Genomic DNA, 20,743 nt, shown 5'->3' on the forward strand with positions numbered 1-20,743 from the left:
AGGCCTAACTTGTCCAGTCCTTATATCAACTGGAATCATAACAATGTGCAGTGCTTTAAATCGCCACGTTAAGCAGCCAAATTGACTACCTAAATAAAAACTGAAAGAACTGCTGATGCTGTAAGTTAGAAACAAAAGTGGACCTCCTGAGTTTTTCCAGCAATTTCTGTTTTTTGCTTAAAACTGATTATCTGTTGCTCACAGTTAAGTAGCTGCCGCCTTCTATAGAGGCTGCCTCCCTGAAAACAGGCCAAAGTAGAATCAGAAGGAGAAGTTGACATACCAGCCCGTGATGAGAGATTGCCTCCAGGCCTGCCTTCAAAACCACCTATGCCTTTGTGACAAAATCCAACCTGATAAATCCACTAGTTACTGTTTGTCCTATAGCTCAAATCTTCAGGAATTACAAAGTGGATCTGTTGCTGCACCATTTTTAGATCCCTCGATCCCAGCTGCTCGGGGGAATTGTAACTGCCTTCAGATGGGTACCAGCTCTCCCACATTGCTCCTCACTGAACTGCTTGAACAGTGTGTGAGGTCAGCAAAGATGGATTCGAGTGTGCAGTTCTTCAATTGGCTTGTCATTTGATACAGAAACTGGAACATGCCATTGGTCCAAAGGGAACATTTAAACTGCCAACTACTTCACCATTCTGATTTATTTCACACTTCCCTTAACTGATAATGTAATTCAATTTGAATTGTGGCTCCTGAATACAAGTCCAACCCAGAAACTGGAGATGATCATCAAAATCTTTCTGTTATGGGACAATACGTGGGTTGACATTGACCTTTCTGTTATGGCACTTTGACAGACAATACCACTTAAAATGAGACAGGATGCACAGTGCCTTCTCTGGGTACTTCAAAGTAGTTGTTCTGAATGATAAGCTGGGAGGGAGTACATAATGGTTCTGATCAGATAAGAGCTAAACCAATAGCAGTGCCTGGAATGACATTGCCAGTGTGACTTCGTAATCCCAGGACCAAACAAAGCATTTTCTTACATGAGGGACTGGTCCAAAGAGGAGAAGCCAAATTATACAAATTAATAGCAAGGGGTAAAATATAGAAAGCAGCTGTCCAAATATTATAGTTCCAAAGGGCTAAATTGATTGGTCCAAATATTCTTGGCAAACACTTATTAAAACAGTATTCAGACCGTGTTCAAACATGTCCTATTTAATCAGTATGACTCTGCTGGATGTCACTTTTTTTCATAACTGTCAGATTTTTGGAGTACATATCAATCTCTCTATTCCACTGAGCAAAACGCAAATGGCATATGTTCATGGTGTCAAATGATTATTTTCTCTGCGTGAGTTTGATCAAATCCAATTGTGACAAAATAATGATGCTTTTTTTAAAAAAAAACTGGATCATTTACTAAATTCTTCCTAGCTCGATGCAGCAAAAGCAGAAATTAAAATGAGTTCCTGCTAGTTGTTCCTACAAGTTGCCCAGATGTATATTACGGTTCTGACTCACTCTGGAATATTGGCTCCAGTTGGACTGTTTTGAAATTATTCGATGGCCATCTTGGATGGAGACCTGTCACATATTCAAGATGTCTGGAATATATCAATCATTGGGTCATAGAGCTGTACAGAACGGAAACAGACCCTTCGATTCAACTCATCCATGCGGACTAGATATCCCAAATTAATCTAGTTCCATTTGCCAGCAATAGGCCCATATTCCTCTAAACTCTTCCTATTCATATACCCATCCAGATGCCTTTTACATGTTGTAACTGTACCCACCTCCACCACTTCCTCTGGCAGCTCATTTCATACACACACCACCCTCTGCGTGAAAACGTTGCCTCTTAGATCCCTTTAAAGTCTTTCCCCTCTCACCTTAAACTTATGCCCCCTAGGTTTGGACTCCCTCACCCTGAGGAAAAGACCTTGGCTATTCACTCTATCCATGCCCCTCATGATTTTGTAAACCTCTATAAGGTCATCCCTCCACCTCCGACACTCCATGGTAAATAGCCCAGGCTATTCAGCCTCTCCCAATAGCTCAAACCCTTCAATCCTGGCAACATCCTCATAAATCATTTCTTAAATTAAGTGAGATCTTTACATTCAATTAGAGGCAACCTACAGACCTTTTTAGAAGCACATATTTATGAGGCAGTTTCTCATTGTATTGCCAAATGTTGCTTTGACAGCTGTGAATGTCCATTTATGTAAATATAGTTATGAAAAACAGTTTTAATATCCTTTAGTTTTGAACCTCTTTAAAGTAATTTGATGTCATGCATGGAAACAACAGTCAGTTGCTTATGAACAGAGAAACAGAGTAGGTTTTAGATGACTGTACTGGAATGTGGCTCAGTAATTAGCACTACTGCCTTACAGGGTTCGAATCCAGCCTCGGCTGACTGACTGTGTGGAGTTTGTACATTCTGCCCATGGGTACAAAATCTTAGGAATAAACTTGAAAGTAAAATAAGTAATCAAGTGGCTTGGATTTGGCAGTGGAGGTGGCCCAGGACTTGCAAGTCCCTGGCAGAGTTGAAGTGGTTGGCCACAGGATGGTGGGGTTGTTTGGTGCGTGTGTCCCAAATGGAGGAAGAATGCCTCAACTTCTGCCTTGGGACTTCCCAGCCACACAGCATAAACGTCATCTTCAGCAGTTTCCTTATCGCCCCTCCCTCCAACTCGGCACCACCCTCTTGAGTTGTCCTACCTGTCCATCTTGCTTCCCACCATCCGCTCCACCCTCTCTTTGACCTATCACGATCACCCCCCTCCTGCATCTACCTACCGCCTTTCCACCCTCCTATTTATCTCTCAGCCTCCTTATCCCCTCCCCCACATTCATGATAAAGGGCTTCTGCCCGAAACATTGACTCTCCTGCTTCTCAGATGCTGCCTGACCTCTGTGCTTTTCCTTAAATATATCAACACAGCATTCTTCAACTACTCTAGGACGTTGAATTTTAATTCTGTGTAAGTGAATCAATGCCGAGAGATTTAAAATCTCTCTCTTCGTGTGACACCACTCTCTGTGTAACAACACCCCTCCTAAATTCTTTCTGGATCTGTTGTGACTATCTTATATTTATTGCCGCTTTTTCTAGATACATCTACAAGCAGGAATAGTTTCTCTATATCACTTACAATAACCATCCTTATTTAATTTTAATGGAGAACTGTTGTTCATCTTTTTCCATTGAATATTGCTCCAGCCTGCTCCAGATTTCTTGATAATTGCATCCTCAAAATGGTTAATTTCATCCCTGATAACATTTTCCTGCACATTTTCCAACACTTCAGCATCATTTTAGTAATTGTGATTGCCAAAAATGCATACAGTGCTCTGGTTACAGTCCCATCAAGTTCTTATATACATTTAACATTACCTTCTTGTATTTGTAATCAATTATTCTACAAAATAATCCTATTACATTGTTTCTAATAGAGTCATAGAGCAGGGAAAAGACACTTCAATTGTCGATTTGTCAATTTGATTTTATCGTCACATGTACTCAAGTACAGGAGTACAGTGAAAAGTGCACAATCTCGCCACACACATCACCATCTTAGGTACACGTACCTAGGTACAGAATTTTAAGAACAAGGCAGAAAGAAAGATCAAAGTTGAAAGTTAAACATTGTAGTAATTATAGTACAGTGACACCTTTTTAGTTTTAAGTAGAAAATAAAGAAACAAAGCTGAAAGTTCAAATATTACAGTCTTTCTTAGTCCAACCAGTCCATGCTGACCATAATCCCAAACTAAACTAGTCCCACTTGCCTGGGCTTGACCCATGCTCCTCCAAACCTTCCCTATTTATGTACTTATCCAAATATCTATTAAACATTACAGCTGTACCCGCATCTTCCACTTCCTCTGGCAGTTCATTCCATCCACAAACCACACTCTGTGTAAAACAAAGTTTCCCCTCATGTCTTTTTTAAATCTTGCTCCTTTCACCTCAAAAGTCATGAAATCACCAAATTTTCCTTCACCCTCAGTACATCGTTAACATTTTATGTCTGATCTGGACATAACTTTACTCCCAAGGCACCAAGAGGACAAACTGGCCTATCTTGCCTATGCTATTGTTTATATCATTCCCTCCCCTCCTCACCGCACACACACTCCAAGAGCTGAATTTTAATTCTGTGTAAGAGATTTAAAATCTTTCTCCACGTGGCATCATTCTCTGTGTAACAACACTCCTCCTAAATTCTTTATGGATCTGTTTGTGACTATCTTATATTTATTGCCACCTATTCTAGCCACCCCTCAACCTCCTACCCTCCAGTGCAAAATGACCCAGCCTATCCAGCATCTCCTTATAGCTCAAACCCTCCATTCCCGGCAACAATCTTTATGGCTTCATCAACATATGAGCTACCTTTAGGAATCCAGTATTCCCAGATCTCTGTTCATGTCTATTCCATTTATTTTTTGCTTTCCCGGGTGTATGTCACTTCTTTATCCATACTTTATCCATACTTCTTTATCCATACTAAAAAAATGTGAACCGCTTTATACTTCTTCATATTGAAGTCAATTTGCCACTTACCTGTCTACACTGTGGGTCTGTTTATCTGTTACTGTATTTTGGTGCTGAGCTTAATGGCATGAAAATGTGATTTTCATTGCAAATGTTTTCAATTTCTGAGACCAAATTATTTTTGTATATGAACAATAATGGTCCCAGTGTAGAAACTAAAGAGAGACCACCTCCCGGTCTGCATCACTTCAAAAACCTTCTTTTAGTTCCTTCAGGGTTTAAATCCACTTCCAACACTACCATCTCCCCAACACATTACCACACACACACCTGTTCTTGTAGGGGACTACATTTTGGTTTTAGGGGGAGAAATAACTCCACAGAGGCCGGTATCCTGTCACCAAGTTACCCTTATTTACACATGCATTGTACATGACACAGCCCCAGCTAGCTCAGAGCCAGGCCCTAGAGTGAACAGAACCTCAGTAATTCCTATTTATATCTCTCAGCCAGGGCTCCCTGATGGGACCAGATTTTAAAGCCCCCAATCAGGGAGCTCATATTCTATGAGATCCACCTGGTTGACCTCGTGACTATCACGACAGGGGCCTCCTTTTTTTATTCTCACTAACTCATTTATTGGGTAGTGCAGTCATGTAAAGTAGTAACAGTGGAGGAGTGTATTGGGGATGGAATTAAACCCTGGAAGGAATTGAGAGAAGGGGTTTCTTGAAGTGACGAAAGTGGGAACTGACCTTATGTATCTGAGTTGACACATGATATTTAGATTCACACAGAAGCAGAATTAGAAGAATTCATGAATATCCTCAATGATCATCACTCCATTAAACTTAAAGCTGCATTACACAAGGAAAGCACAGATTTTCTACACATCACAATATTTACACTGCCACAAAACAACAGGCACAAGCTACCAACAATTTTTAACTTTTTTTTTTCAAATTGACGCACACTTGTACCCAAAAGAAATGCCATTACTCAAACATTTATTTCAAACTGGTGAGGTCACAGTTAATGCATTTCATTGCATATGCATGAAACTGGAATATTCTAACCAGACAGTATTTACCCTTTTCACCGCATCTCCGATCCCAATCCATGATTTAAGTTCAACAATTGACACCATATTCATGCACAATAATAGCCATTACATTTTCTCTCCATCCAGTAGCTCCCTCAACACATTCAGGAGTTTAAACAGGAGATTTCACGATCATTTTTGAGGGAATTCAGTGATTTAACATTTCCTGGCTCCTGGTTTGAATATTCTTTTGTGGTCAGATTTAAAACTGTATTCTCTCCTTGCATCCTTCTTCTATCTCCCCTGTCCATTATGCAACCTCTGCAGGGGTGCACTGGTGATGATTATCTTCAGTCGTTAAGGTAAATAAGCATGGGGAAAAATTCTATACACATCTATGATTTGACAAGAAAGATAGTTTGCTGACTTTCCCTACAGAGATGTCTCAACTTCCCTGGTCATATGTTAAGGAACTTTTTTTGTATCCATTTCATCAAGAATGCTGAGGCTAACTACATGACTGAACTTCTAATATACACTTACAGTAGACAAGGTCCTGACTGAGGAAATCAAGTTGGAAACATAAGGACATGAGAAATAGGAGCAGGTATATGCCATTTGGTCCCTTGAACCTACTCCACCATTCACTAAGATCATTACTGATCTGATTGTAGCTTTAACTCCATTTTCTTGTGTTTGCTCCCTCCATTACCCATGATTCCTCGTAAATCAAAAATATCTCTAACTCAGCCTGGAAAGTATTCGATGATCCAGTCACCACTGCTTTCTGAGGAAGAAAGCTCAAAACATGAAAGACCATCAAGAGAATAAATTTCTTTTTGTTTCTATATTATTGATTTGGTTTGATTTGATTTATTTATTGTCACGTGTATTTGGTTTTGAGATACAGTGAAAAATGTTGTCGTCAGTCGCTGGTGCCAACTTAAAATACAGACAATTAAACCAAAACATAGAACATAAAGGCAGAAAAATGAACAAATAAAGAAAGTGTGCTCAATCCCACAGTCCTTCTTGTTAAGTGCTCCATCATGGGTCATGGCCTGGTGGCCAGGTACAACACCCCTTTACCACGCCACTGCCACTGGAATGAAAGTCACCACTATTCTGTGCCATCTCACCTCCAACCACACCCTCGCCACTATGAGTCCTCGCTGGACCTCCCCAATGCAGACGCCACCGATGCCACTGGGTACCGCAGCTCCCCAAACCCGACTCCGCTGCCACCACGTATCCACTTCAGGCCTACCTCACTGATGCAGCCGCTGCTGACCCCACCGGGCCTCGTACTGGACTCAAACCTGTCTCTGCCACTGCATGTATGAAGCTGTGCCATGAATCGATTAAATGGTAGACACCTTCTTTTGAAACTGTGCCCTAGTTCTACAACCCTCACAAAGAGAAACATCTGCTCAGCATCTACCTTATTAAGAATCTCAGAATCTTATATAATTCAATAAGATTACCACTCATTCTTCTAAACTCTAATGAGTTTAGGATCAACATTTGCTCATAAGATAACCCCTTCTGCTCAGGAATCAACCCAGTCAGCTATCTTCACAGCAAGTATACACCTCCTTATATAAAGAGACAGACATTGAGCATTGCTATAGGTGCATTCTCAACAGTGTCAAAATATAAGAAGCAAGACTCCATTCTCTCCTGTAGTGAAGGTCAAAGTAAAATCCTTTTACAAAAGAAATGTCATCATTGTTTCCTGTGTTCTATGTTGTGACAGGAGGAATCTGGTACCAGCAACCTGCACAACATTTTTACATGTTCGGAGGATGTAATGGTGAAAGATATCCACAAGGAAAAGTCAAATGAGGAGCAAAGCTGGCCAACAAATTGTAGTAAACCAGTAACAAAGGCTCAAGCATTCTTTAAACTGAAACCATAGTGAATGTGTGATCATTTCATTACTCACCAAGGGGGCCAGGCTCTGTCGGTTCTGTTTCAAAATTTGCAACTGTTAAAAGAAAAGAATCAAAGTTAGTTCACCAACTAATTATTTAAACAGGATCTTCCCAAGACCCATAAGATGATTGTTAAATGAAGTGGGCAGGAGGGATTTTTATGAGAATATCCAACTTGTTACAAGTTCATTTCACATTATTCCTCTGCTTGCTGACATCGGCTGTGAGTCCACCAATGCTCCAAATTTAAAAATCCCATTCCTGTATTCAGATCACTCCATGGCCTCACCCCTACCTCTCTGTAACCTCCTCCAGTCCCTACAGTATTCCCTATCTCTGTAACCTCCTCCAGCCCCTACAGTATTCCCTATCTCTGTAACCTCCTCCAGCCCCTACAGTATTCCCTATCTCTGTAACCTCCTCCAGTCCCTACAGTATTCCCTATCTCTGAAACCTCCTCCAGCCCCTACAGTATTCCCTATCTCTATAACCTTCTCCAGCCCCCACAACACTGTCTCTGCATTTTAGGTCTCATAGAATACAGGGAGAACTAGCCATTTGGATAAAGAACTGGCTCAAAGGTAGAAGACAGAGGGTGGTGGTGGAGGGTTGTTTTTCAGACTGGAGGCCTGTGACTAGTGGAGTGCCACAAGGATCGGTGCTGGGTCCTCTACTTTTCATCATTTATATAAATGATTTGGATGTGAGCATAAGAGGTATAGTTAGTAAGTTTGCAGATGACACCAAAATTGGAGGTGTAGTGGACAGCGAAGAAGGTTACCTCAGATTACAACGGGATCTTGATCAGATAGGCCAATGGGTTGAGAAGTGGCAGATGGAGTTTAATTCAGATAAATGTGAGGTGCTGCATTTTGGGAAAGCAAATCTTAGCAGGATTTCTACACTTAATGGTAAGATCCTAGGGAGTGTTGCTGAACAAAGAGACCTTGGAGAGCAGGTTCATAGCTCCTTGAAAGTGGAGTCGCAGGTAGATAGGATAGTGAAGGTGGTGTTTGGTATGCTTTCCTTTATTGTCAGAGTATTGAGTACAGGAGTTGGGAGGTCATGTTGCAGCTGTACAGGACATTGGTTAGGCCACTGTTGGAATATTGCGTGCAATTCTGATCTCCTTCCTATCAGAAAGATGTTGTGAAACTTGAAAGGGTTCAGAAAAGATTTACAAGGATGTTGCCAGGGTTGGAGCATTTGAGCTATAGGGAGAGGCTGAAAAGGCTGGGGCTGTTTTCCCTGGAGCATCGGAGGCTGAGGTTTATAAAATCATGAGGAGTATGGACATGATAAATAGACAAAGTCTTTTCCCTGGGGTGGGGGAGTCCAAAACTAGAGGGCATAGGTTTAGGTTAAGAGGGGAAAGTTATAAAAGAGACTTAAGGGGCAACTTTTTCACTCAGAGGATGGTATATGTCTGGAATGAGCTGCCAGAGGATATGGTGAAGACGAGTACAATTGCAACATTTAAAAGGCATCTGGATCATTGTATGAACAGGAAGGGTTTGGAGGGATATGGGCCGGGTGCAGGCAGGTGGGACTAGATTGGGTTGGGATATCTGGTCGGCGTGGACAACTTGGACCAAAGGGTCTGTTTCCATGCTGTACATCTCTATGACTCAGTCCTTGTCTCTTGTGTATCCCCAGTTTTCTTTAGCTATTCTTTGACAGTCCTGTCTTCCATTATCCATGCCATAAGGTGTCTTCCTAAAACTGTCCACCTCTCCGTCTTTCTTTGTGACCCTCCTTCAAAGCTATCTCCTTGACTCAACTTTGGTCACCGTCCCAACATTTCTTTCTTTGGCTCACTGTCAATTTAGGTCTCACAATGTTGTCGTGAAATGATTGGGATGTTTTATGTTAAAGACACTCGGTAAATGTAAGTTGTTGAATAATAAAAACTTAGACATCATGGTATTTGAGAGTTTTGTTTATCCCCTTTAACTTCCTTTAACCAATTTTCTTGCCTCATGTCCTGAAGGTGTTGAGTTCTTTTCTCCAATGCCTCAGTCAAATGCCGTCTCTTTGTACGGAAGCCTGACCATTTTCGGTGTCAGGCTTGGCAAATGGAAATATCAGTTTCGTCCTCAACTGCCATGATTTGAAATACACTTTGCAGCGAGGGAAAAATATTGTCCTGCTCACTCTACTACAGGAAGCAAGAGAATGGGTTAAAGAAAGCTATCAGTCACAATGTGGTCTCAATATTGGGGAAATGAAGCGTAGACTGGGTGACTGCTTTGCACCTACATTCTTTCTGCAAAAATGACCCTGAGCTTCTAGCTGCCTGCCATTTCAACACCCCACCCTGTTCCCTGGCCAATCTCTCTGTCTCAGGCATGCTGCAGTGCCCCAGCAAAGCTCAGCACAAGCTGGAAGAACAGCACCTCATTTTCTACTTGCCAACTTTGCATTCTTCCAGACTAAATATCGAGTTCAACAATCTTAGAGCATGAGCACCTTCTCCCTTGTTCTTATCCCAACCCCCACAACCAGGCGTTATCATCACATGGACTGCTACTGCACACAACCATTGTCAGCCATTAATAGTCTCCATTAGCAGGTATTCGTTCTCTCAGACTGACTTCAGATGCTGCCTGACCAGCTGTGCTTTTCCAGCACCACACTCTCGACTGTCCACACACACACACACACACACACACACACACACACCCTTCTGTATAAATACCAACTCTTTCCTAGCTGCCATTAGTTCTTAAGAAGGGTCACAGGATCTGAAATGTTAAATCTGAATTTTCTACACAGATTCTGCCAGGCCTGCTGAGCTTTTCCAGCAATTTTCTGTTTTTGGTTTTGATTTCCACTACCACAGTTCTTTCAGATTTTTGTTTCATGTATTTCCCTTCTTTGACCCAGGGATGCTGAGACAGACTATTATCTAACCCAGCACAGAATGTCAATCAAGCCTGGAATCTCTACCTGTACAGTTACCTAACATACAGAGTCCTCAGCATTGGAAGAGTTTCATAAATCTGTGTGAGGTTGGATACGGTGTGACTATTACTGGCATGATGGTTTTGTGTAATATGTTACATGCGATATCTTGGTCTCTTCAGTGCCCTTTATCACTTAATCCATCAGAAACTCTGAGTGCTGGACTTGTGGAAAGATTACTTATGGAAAAAATCTGGAACCCATAAGTGAATGAATAAAGCAAGGTCATTACCAAAGGACCAAGTAATCCCTGGACTCTACACCAATCTCCTCCATGTATGTATTTGTCTGGCAAGTGAATTTCTAGCAATTGCTTTGGTGAGGGCGTGGTCACTAGAATGCACAAGAAATTTAGAACTAGAAAAGGTCATTCTTTCCATCAATGGTTCTCCATCTTAAGTGGCTCTACAGTCACCCACATTCTTTATCTTCAATAACATCCTCCAGTCTACTTCACTGCAAACCCAAATTCATCCATTTAATATTCTACCAGAGAGTTACGTTATTTTCAATCAACCTGTTCAGAGGTGTTATTACACCCCACTGGAACTGATGGAACTTGAACCCTGGTCTCTCAGTCCAGGGGTAGGGACACTACTACTGCACTACAAAAGGGCTCCCATAGACCATGTATAATCTATGATATTATTAAAAACTGCTGATAGTATATTAGACAAAATCAGACCCCAGAATGATGTCTGGTCTGATAGATCATATATTATTTTTAATTAACATGGTCACTGTAACATAGTCACACAAGGGTGCAGAGTTTATTTAACAACAGAAGTTCATTAAAGACATTTAAAAAAATAAACCAAGTTATCTAAGATAGAGATCACAATTTGAAAGACCTTAAAACACAAAGTAAAACAAAGTCTTTTCCATGTCCCAATACCATGACTTCACAGAAATTCAACTCAGCTGGTTCTCCCCAGTTCTTTTCTCTGATCTGCGAAGTCTTCTTAAATAAATATGCAAAAAAATGGAGAGCTTGAACTTTCTCAGCTTCTAATAATCTGGAGATTTCTAATCAAATACTCATGTTATGGAAGTTGCAAAAACGATATATTTTTTAACTTAGGTAATGTATTCTCTTAACTGCTCTGAAAAACTCCTCGCTAAAGGAGTGGTTCTGACCCAGTCAGATCTCCTCTGAGCTACCTGATAACTTTCCATCTCTGGATTTTCTTATCTAAATTCATTGCTTGATTATCCTGAAAAAAAAACACAAGTTAATGGTCCACAATGTTTACCCCACCTGTTGTACTACTACAGATAAAACAATCTCCCATTAATACTCCAGGAGGCCCCTGCTCTCTGACACAAACTGGGATAAGGTCACTGTTCCAAAAGGACTGTGTGAGCTTTTTTTGAACTCTTTTGAAAAGTAACCCCACATGCCACTATTTTAAAATCCAAACTCTAAAAATGATACTCAGACACTTTTCATCACAATGTTCTGCATCACGACTGTAACTAAACTTACAAAAGTATTTAATTAGTTGTAAAGTTCTTTTGTATGTACTGAGCTGATGTAAGGCATGAGATAAATGCAAGGTGAATTTTATTTCTTCTCTCTCTTTATCACTCAAATCTTCTCTGGCTTATGTATTTCCTCATGTTCCAAACCCAACCAAGCAAACAGTCTTACATATCTAATGTGTACCATTGTAGTTGTCCAGATTAAGTCATCATCTCACAGAAGGAAAATATCACGTTGTATTTAATCATCATATTTATTATTGCATTTGTCTCCAAGCCAAGAGGTTGTGGGTTCATTCCAGATTAGAACAAAATTTAGGCTGATACTTCATAATGCTGAAGGAATGCCACATTGTTGGAACTGTTGTCCTTCTCAAAAGATAATTGAAAGAGGCCCTATGTTCAAAGCAATGACATGATGCAGCTAATAACATGTGAATCTTGTGCCAGAAGACTCTAATCTTGTGCCAGAAGACTCTAATCTTGTTTCCAGATCATTTTAAAGTTAATTTATGAGGAAAATCTTTCTCCCAACTTTGGTTGTTTTTTATTTGTCATGGGATACGAGTGTTACTGGCTGAGCCAGCATTTATTGCCCATCCCTAACTGCATTGAGAAGGTGGTAGTATGTTGGTGTTTTGTACACCCACAGTCTGTGGGGTGTAGGTACTTCCACAATGCATTTAGGAAGAGAGATCCATCATTTTGACTCATGGACAGTGAACAAATAACAATACTGTTCAACAGCAAGATGATGTGTGACATTGAAGGCAACTTGTAGGTGATAGCGTTCCTATATATGCTGCCCTTGAACTTTTAGGTTGAGGTCACAGATTTCGATGTTTCTCTCTGAGGAGTTTTGGTGAGTTACTGCAGTGCATCTTGTAGATGGTACACACTGTGTATTGATGGTAAAAAGAATGAATGTTGAAGGTAATAGATGGGTTCCAAATCAAACAGGCTGCTTTGTCCTGAATGGTGTCAAACCTGTTTTGTGTTGAAAGAGCTGCACTCAGTTAGACAAGTGGGGAATATTCGATCACACTCATGTTTTGTGCCCTGTAGATGGTGGAGAGGCAGGGAGGAGTCAGGAGGTGAGTTACTCACTGCAGAATTCCTAGCCTCTGACCTGCTCTTTTGGCTACAGTATTTCTATGTCTGGCCCATTTCAGTTTATGGTCAATGGCAAAACTCCTGTGGTATTGATAATGTGGGATTCAGCGATGGTAACACCATTGAATGTTAAGGGCTGATGCTTAGATTCTCTATTGTTGGAGACAGTCATTGCCTGGAACTCATATGACATGAATGTCACTTGCCATTTTTCAGCCCAAGCCTGAATGTTGCCCAGGTATTGCTGCATGCGGATACTTCTGAAGGGTTGTGAATTGTGATGAACATTGTGCAATCCACAGCAAGCATCTGCACTTTTGCACTTTTGAACTTTTGATGAAGGGAAGGTCATCGTTCAAGTAGCTGGAGATGGTAGGGCTTACGACACTATCCTGAGGAATGTCTTCAGAGATATCATGGAGATTGAGATGACTAACCTCCAACAACCGCAAAGACTTTCTCTGTATTCGCCATGACTTCGACCAGTAGAGAGCATTCTGCCCCAATTTTAACTGACTTCAATTTTACTCCAGCTCCTTGATGCCATACTCAGTCAAATTTGGCTTCGACGTCAAGAACACTAACTATCACCTCACCTCTGGAATTCAGCTCTTTTGTTCATGTTTATACTGAGGTCAGAACCTGAATGGCCCAGGTTGATCCCAACTGCGTGTCAGTAATAGGTTATTCCTATATCAACGCTGCTTGATAGCATTATTAATGATACCTTCCGTCACTTTGTTGAAGATCGAAAAGAGACTGGCAGGACGGACGGTCATTGGCTGGGTTGGATTTGTCCTGCTTTTTACACACAGGACATATGTGGGCAATCTTCCGTATTTTCAAGTAAACGTCCGTGTTGTAGCTCTGCAGGAACAACCTAGCTTGGAGCATGGCTAGTTCTGGATCACAATCTTCATCACTATTGCCGGAATATTGTCAGAGCTAATAGTCTTTGTAATATCCAGTGTCTCCAGCTGTTTCTTCATAACATGTGGAGTGAATCGAATTGGCTGAAGACTGGCATCTATAATGCTTGAGACCTCTGGAGGAGGTTGAGATGGCTCATACACTTGGCACTTCTGGCTGAAGATTGCTGCGAATGCTTCAACCTAATTTTTTGATGTGGCAGACTCCCCATCATTAAGGATGGCGATACTTATGGAACCTCCACCTCCAATCCATTTTTTAATTATCCACTATCATTCACAAGTGGATGTAGAGAGCATAGATCTAAACTGTTGATTGTGAGATTGCTTAGCCACCTACTGGATGCTGTTTCCACTGTGTGCATGAGTGTAGTCCTGTGTTGTAGTGTCACCAAGTTAGCACCTTATTCTTGGGCATGCCTGGTACTGGTCCTGGCATGCCCTGCTGCACTCTTCATTGAATCAGGGTTGATCCTTTGATTTGATGGTAATGGTGGCATGAGGGATATACTGAGCCTTGAAGTTACAAATTATGGTTGAGTTCAATTCAGCTACTGCTGATAGTCCATAGCACATCAAGGATGCCCTGTTTTAAGTTGAAATTTTTTTTTCCATCTAGCACAGTGGCATTGCAAAACAATTTGATGGACGGTAGCCTCACTGTGAAGATGGGACTTGTTGCTCTTGCTGTGGGACTCATTTTAGCTCTGGGATTAGGATCTAGGCTCAGCTCATCTATTTTTATTTCTATAATTTTTGACTGCACTGCGGAGACACTGAGGGAATTTGTAACCAGTGTGACAATACCCAGATTACACAAGTGACTGTACTTCAAAAAATACGTAATTGATAGATCCCCAGATTGTGAAAGATGCTATAAACTGCATATTTAATTTGTTCCATCAGGAAAGAAGGGGTGTGGGGAGGAAAACCCAACTTTTGGGCCCATGCGGAACTTATTTCAGTGACACGCAACGGGTAGGTGAGAGTTTCACTGTGTACGTTGTTGCCAATACTGTTTTTCCTTGACACTGATGGCTGTGTACAGGCTCCATGCTCATTTACACAGGATTCCCCTGGGCAATGCTTGACAATAGTGTAAACAACTGCGATGCTGTCCAGATGCAGCTCGGACCATGCCACAACTATTAACAAAGAAGAAATGCAGACCGAGAAACAGCTGGACCCAATTGCACCACACTAATATCTACTGGCACATACCCAGCTCGCTGCGAATGTTCCTCGCATTCTTTCAGTTCAATCCTTTATTCTCCTTCACCGCCTCCCCCACTCCCCCCACTCCCCCCCTCCCCCCCAGCCCCTGCCACAATCTCCCAGCCAAACTGCTCCAGCCTCCCTTCACAAGGCCCCCAGCACCTTGAGAGGTCTTGCCATCTTGCCTCTGACAGAAATATCCTGTCTTGTGGCCTTTCTTAGCTCAAGAGCCAATGCTACATTCCCCACTTATCCCAGTTCCACTTCCCTGCTCGTGTGCCTCTTCTCCCCCCCCTTCAGATTTCCAGTCAATATGTGGGGGAAAAAAACTTTGAGAAGTTCCTTAATCATTGCCGGCTGAAATTCAGCTCTTACAATTTGTTGGTGTGTAAACGGGTATGAAAATTGGGCCTTGTTTGTGAAAATTCGACATAATTTCTTTGCCTGTGTTATCTGATGTGCAGTGAGCAAGGAAAGGAATGTACCATTTTCACGAGAGCATAGAGAGACAAGCTTGTTCCAGTAAATCCCACATCTCACAAGGAGTGTGTCTGAATTTCAGCCCAGCCTCTTAAAAAGATTTTTTAACAAAACTTCATTCACAGCATGTCAGCATGAATGGCAAGGCGAGCGTTTCTCATCCCCAGCCCTAACTGCCCTTCAGCACATGACAGTGAGCCAGTTCTTGAAATGCTGCAGTTCATATGGTGTTGGCACATCTTCAATATTTCAGAGAGGGAGTGTCAGGATTTTGACCCAGTGACAGTGAAGGAACAGCAATTAGATTTCCTGTAGGAAGGTGCTGTTGAAGGAGGCTTGACAAATTGCTGCAGTGCATGTGGTAGATAGTACAAACTGATGATACAGGGTGTGAATATTTAAAGATTGTGGTTGGGATGCCATCACTTTATCCTGAATGTTGGTGTGGAGTGTTTTTGGAACTGCACTCAAGCAAGTGGTATGTATTCTATTAGCTCTAACATGTACCTTGTAGGCAGTGGACAGGCTTTTGGGATTCAGGAAGTTTACTCACTGCAAAATTCCTAGCTTCTGACTTGTTATTGCAGCCACAGAGGATGATCCAGTTACGTTTCTGGCAAATGGGTGATTCCACCCCAGGATGTCAATGATAATAGGCACTTTGTACGCCACAAATGTTACGTGCCATATAGCAACCCAAGCCCAAGTGTTGACTTGCTGAAAGAGGGCACAGAAGACTTGCAAATGGAATAGATCCCTTTGTAATCAACAAACCATTCACAATCTTATGTTGGAAGAAAGGTCATTGACAAGCAGCAGGTTGGGCCCATGATACCAAAAGTGCAAAATTTGGACTTATTTCGGAATGCCAGTCAGCAGCTAGGGGGGCAAAGCATACACAACAATTACATAGGATGACCTGATTCAGAAATGGGGAACTCATAAACAATGCAAATGATAACAAAGTTAAGAAATGGGGAAGACTACTGTCACACTCTCTGATGGTCCCGATTCACATCAATGCATCTCTGTAAACCTTTTATGCAGAATACACACACATTGCTTACTGTCTCCAAAAAGACAGTACCAGGTCTCTGTATTATAATTACTGTACTATAATATAATTACCAGTCCATCAGAGGCCATTGTGCTGTAGCCTTTGCCTGCCTAATATTATTGAGTTGTAACTCTTCGTGAAAACTCTGCTCCTTTTAACATTGGTGCAGAAGCATTCAGATTTCCCAGAATTTGCTCCCCCCATCCATAATAAAGACACCACTTCACTATTGCAATTGGACTTCAAGTGCTGAAATTTTATGAGTATTTCTTTGACCTTGCAACACTACCCTAAAGAACTCCTGCAGCAATGCCCTAGCCTGAGATAATTGACCTCCAACAACCACCGCCAAACTTCTTTTATGTATAGAATTTTCCACCAATTCCCATTGACTTTAGTTTTGCTAAGGCGTATTAGCATCATACTTGGTGAAATGTTGCTTTGATGGCAACAGCAATCAGTCTCATCTCACCTTTCTTTTGAATTCAGCTTTTTTTCTGCCTTTTTTAGATCAAAGATTCTAATGAAGTCTGAATGGTCCTGGCAGAACCCCAACATAGCAGCGGTGGACAATTTCTTCCAAGTAAATGTTGTGTGATAACATTGAACTGATGCTTTTTATCAACTTGGCAGATGTTTGAAAGTATTGATGGGGTATGTGGTAATTGACCAGATTCAATTTCTCTTGCATTTTATAGAAAGGACATACCTGGGCAAATTTCCACATTGTTGGGGTTGATGCTGCAGTTATGTTGGAACAGCTTGGCTAAGGCACGGCCGGTTCTGTAGCACAAGTCTCCAGCATTTCAGCCAGGATGTTGTCAGGGCCCATGGCCTTTACAGTGTCCAATACGCTCAGCCATTTCCTGATATTCACATGGAGTACATCGAATTGATGAAATCTTGCTTCTGTGATGACAACAGCATCAGGAGGAACCTGCAGCGGGTCATACATTTAGCTCCTCTGCCTGAAGACGTTTGCAAATGCTTCACTTTTGCACTCTGAGGCTGGGCTCCCAAGTCATTGAGGAAGGGAATAGTCATGAAGCTTCCTCCTGCAGTTAGTGTTTTAATTGTTCACCACCCTTCATGACTATTTGAGTCAGAACTGCAGAGCTTCTTTCTGATCCATTGGTTGTGAGACTGCTCACTTCTGTAGAATGAAACTTTTGCTGTTAGGCATGAATGTGATCTTGTGTTGCAGCTGCACCAGGTATGCTCTTCCACAGTTCAGAAGCAGAGAGATAAAGACTCAAGGAGAAAAGTACATTTTTCATTAAGGCAATCAGGAAGATGGCGGCAGAGTGGGAATGCTACTAGATTAGCAATGAGGAGGCACAGACTAATGGTCTAGAGATATGGGTTTGAATCCCATGTAATAGCTGGTGGAATTTCAATTCAATTCATGACTAAATCTGGTCTTAGTAATGATGACCATGTCAACCAGCAGTGTTTATTGTTTACAAACCCATTTGTTTTACTAACTTTTCTTAAAAGAAAATTAGCTGTTCTTACCTAGTCAGGCCTAGTGACTCCATTCTCTGAGAAATGTGGTTGATCCTTAATTGCCCCCTGAACTAGCCTCAGTTTAACGGCAATAGAGAGTAGGCAATAAGCACCATGTTAGTGATGCTCATATCCCATGAAAGAATAAAGAATAAAAAACAAGGTTCAGCCGAGAAGAGTGTTTAAAAACAAATTGCTAATTATATAAACTGCAGTTATGGAGTTTATCTCTGACATTGAGGCTGTCCCTGACTGTTGAACTGAACTCTTGAGTGTAGAACACTGGCGTGGAGTAGTGTACATGCACAGTATTCCAAGTCCATTGTCTTGTACCAGGAGAAGCTATTTGATGTAAGTCAAGTATAATTCCAATCCTTACCAGTATAATCAAAATCTGGACTATATTCTTCGCCACCTGGAGAAAAGAGAAAAGAAGTCATCATTGTCAGGTCATAAATATCCTTTTTTTTAAAAAAAACACAGGCATGATGATGTGCCTTCTTACTAAGTTTAACCAACAAGCTAAAGCCCATGATTTCCATGGGGAGAGTCGTTGGTCTTCTGTCGTAACATTGCGAGAAACGCCAGAGAATCAGCAGAAATGGACAATTTCACTCGGGCTCTCTGCAAATGCTATGGTGGGAGATGAGGAACCCTTTTGTGTAATTCTACACCTTTCACCTCTGCTGAAACTCCTTAATCCCAGAGAAATGATACTTTACTATATTTAGCTTGTTACCTTACTTGTTGCAGATCCAATACAGCAATGGGACAAGCAGGACATGCAGGGCATTTGGTAGGTAAATGGCAAAGATGAGAAGAAGGTAGGGACCTGAAATCATCTTAGTTGTGAACTTTCTTGATAATAATGATAAAAAGGCCATTTGTTGATGCTGAGGTTGGCAATGGTGCATTGAAAGCCAGCTATGAGTTGTTCCTGCTTAGAACATCTGCCTGAGTTCTCTCCAGCTCACCCTCTTGTACAATTTGCTTCTTTACTTCAAGGCAACATTTCAAACATTGACCACCCCAGGTCAATTACATCGGGTTGGAGAGAATGTACTGATCTTTCAGAGCTCACGGGATCTCGAGGACTGATGATTAGGCACGAACATTGAACCTTTACAGTGAAGACTGGGACCAAAGTTTTTAGAGTTGCTAATAGTTTTGGAGTTGGAGGTCTCAGAATCCACGCCCAAACAAAGGGATGCAGATTCAAGCTCAGAGCAGGGACTGATAGGTGTGACTCTCAAACTGTGCAGCAACATCAGGGAGGGTTTCTCTGCAGTGCTGCTCCCGATGGAGTCATGTGTCACTTTAAGGAAATCTGCAGCAGGTTCTACCATCACCCTATTCAATACCAACGAACCTGGAACCACTCAGTAAATCTACCTCCTCCAAAGCATGGACAACAGCTCTGAGAACATTAGGGGAGACAAAATAGCCAACGCCCTCTATGACAATTACCTCCTATTGATGGGTGCAGCTGTCTCTCTGGTTTTGATGACTGCCATTAGATCGGTCATCCTATTGATCAGTGGTGTCAAAGGCTCAACAGAGTATACATAGCTGAGGTTCACCTACCTGTTGATTTAAGGCAACAGCATATGTCAAGCCTCTGGCCTTCCTACACGTAGCACCTCATAAATAAAATATGGGAACGTTATTAAACTGACCAGGAACAAGCTCATGAGATGCAGCTTGTGTCTTCTATGGGGTGTAAGACTAGAATAACATCTGGGTGACTGCAGCATCCTTAAATGCAGCCGTTAGCCCATGTCATGTTGCTCCTCTGCACTCTGATAATGTGTGCCTGAAGGACATGATATACCTGCTCCTGAGACTCTGTCAACTGCAGAAAGGGGGTGGAAAGGGGCAAATTCTGGCTGAAGCTAAGTCAGCATCTGTGAGCAGAATGAAGGAGAAATATGAGTTTCCCAAATGCAAGTCGCTATTCAAATTCTGGACTTTTCAGGCTCAGAAACCTCGTATTTTTTTTAACTGTAATGGATCAATCTCAGTTTCAGTTTTCCAGACTATAAAACCAGTAAACCCAGAACTGCAGCACCACTGATTTTCATTTGACCAACTGGAAGTGGAATTTAAAAAATAAATTGTAGCAAAGTTCAAAAATCTATGGAACTCAAGGAAGTATGTCAATGACCCAATTCTCCTATTTGAAACATTTTCTTGTGCCATTTGTATTCTACTGATGTGCTGTGAAGTGTCTCAGAAAAATCACATCCTTATGTTCAAACTTATTGTATGTGGAGTTAAACACAAATCCCATCCATCTCAGTACAGAGGAACCTCAACTATCTGAACGACATGGGTAGGGAGTATTTTGTTTGGATAATCAAATATTCGGATAACTGAATGCCAGATAACACAGTTTAGCAGAGCGTCAGGACTTTGTGATCGTGTTCAGATAATCCGAAATGTGGATAATCGATGTTCGGACAATCGAGTTTCCTCTGTATTTGGAAATCTCTCTCACTGATCAATCCTAGACAAGTGGTGACTCTCTTGGGTGAAATCTGCTGA

General features: G+C 41.5%; 2 protein-coding genes across 4 annotated transcripts in view; one reads left to right on the forward strand and one right to left on the reverse strand.

Moving 5' to 3' along the window:
* Positions 1-20,743, reverse strand: part of mfap2 (microfibril associated protein 2) — a 44,789-nt gene that overhangs the window by 13,055 nt on the left and 10,991 nt on the right. Inside the window, exons 4-5 of the mRNA XM_072586602.1 lie at positions 18,579-18,614; positions 7,465-7,506 (exon numbers count right to left, since the gene is read on the reverse strand). Of these exons, the coding sequence (XP_072442703.1) occupies positions 7,465-7,506; positions 18,579-18,614 (78 nt within the window). The remainder of the gene's footprint in view (positions 1-7,464; positions 7,507-18,578; positions 18,615-20,743) is intronic.
* Positions 17,213-20,743, forward strand: part of atp13a2 (ATPase cation transporting 13A2) — a 131,346-nt gene continuing 127,815 nt past the window's right edge. For all 3 annotated transcript variants that reach the window (XM_072586592.1, XM_072586594.1, XM_072586593.1), the window contains exon 1: positions 17,213-17,276. In XM_072586592.1, the coding sequence (XP_072442693.1) occupies positions 17,228-17,276 (49 nt within the window). In that variant the 5' untranslated portion in view covers positions 17,213-17,227. The remainder of the gene's footprint in view (positions 17,277-20,743) is intronic.

This window comes from Chiloscyllium punctatum, chromosome 16, assembly GCF_047496795.1.
Source record: "Chiloscyllium punctatum isolate Juve2018m chromosome 16, sChiPun1.3, whole genome shotgun sequence".
NCBI lineage: Eukaryota > Metazoa > Chordata > Chondrichthyes > Orectolobiformes > Hemiscylliidae > Chiloscyllium > Chiloscyllium punctatum.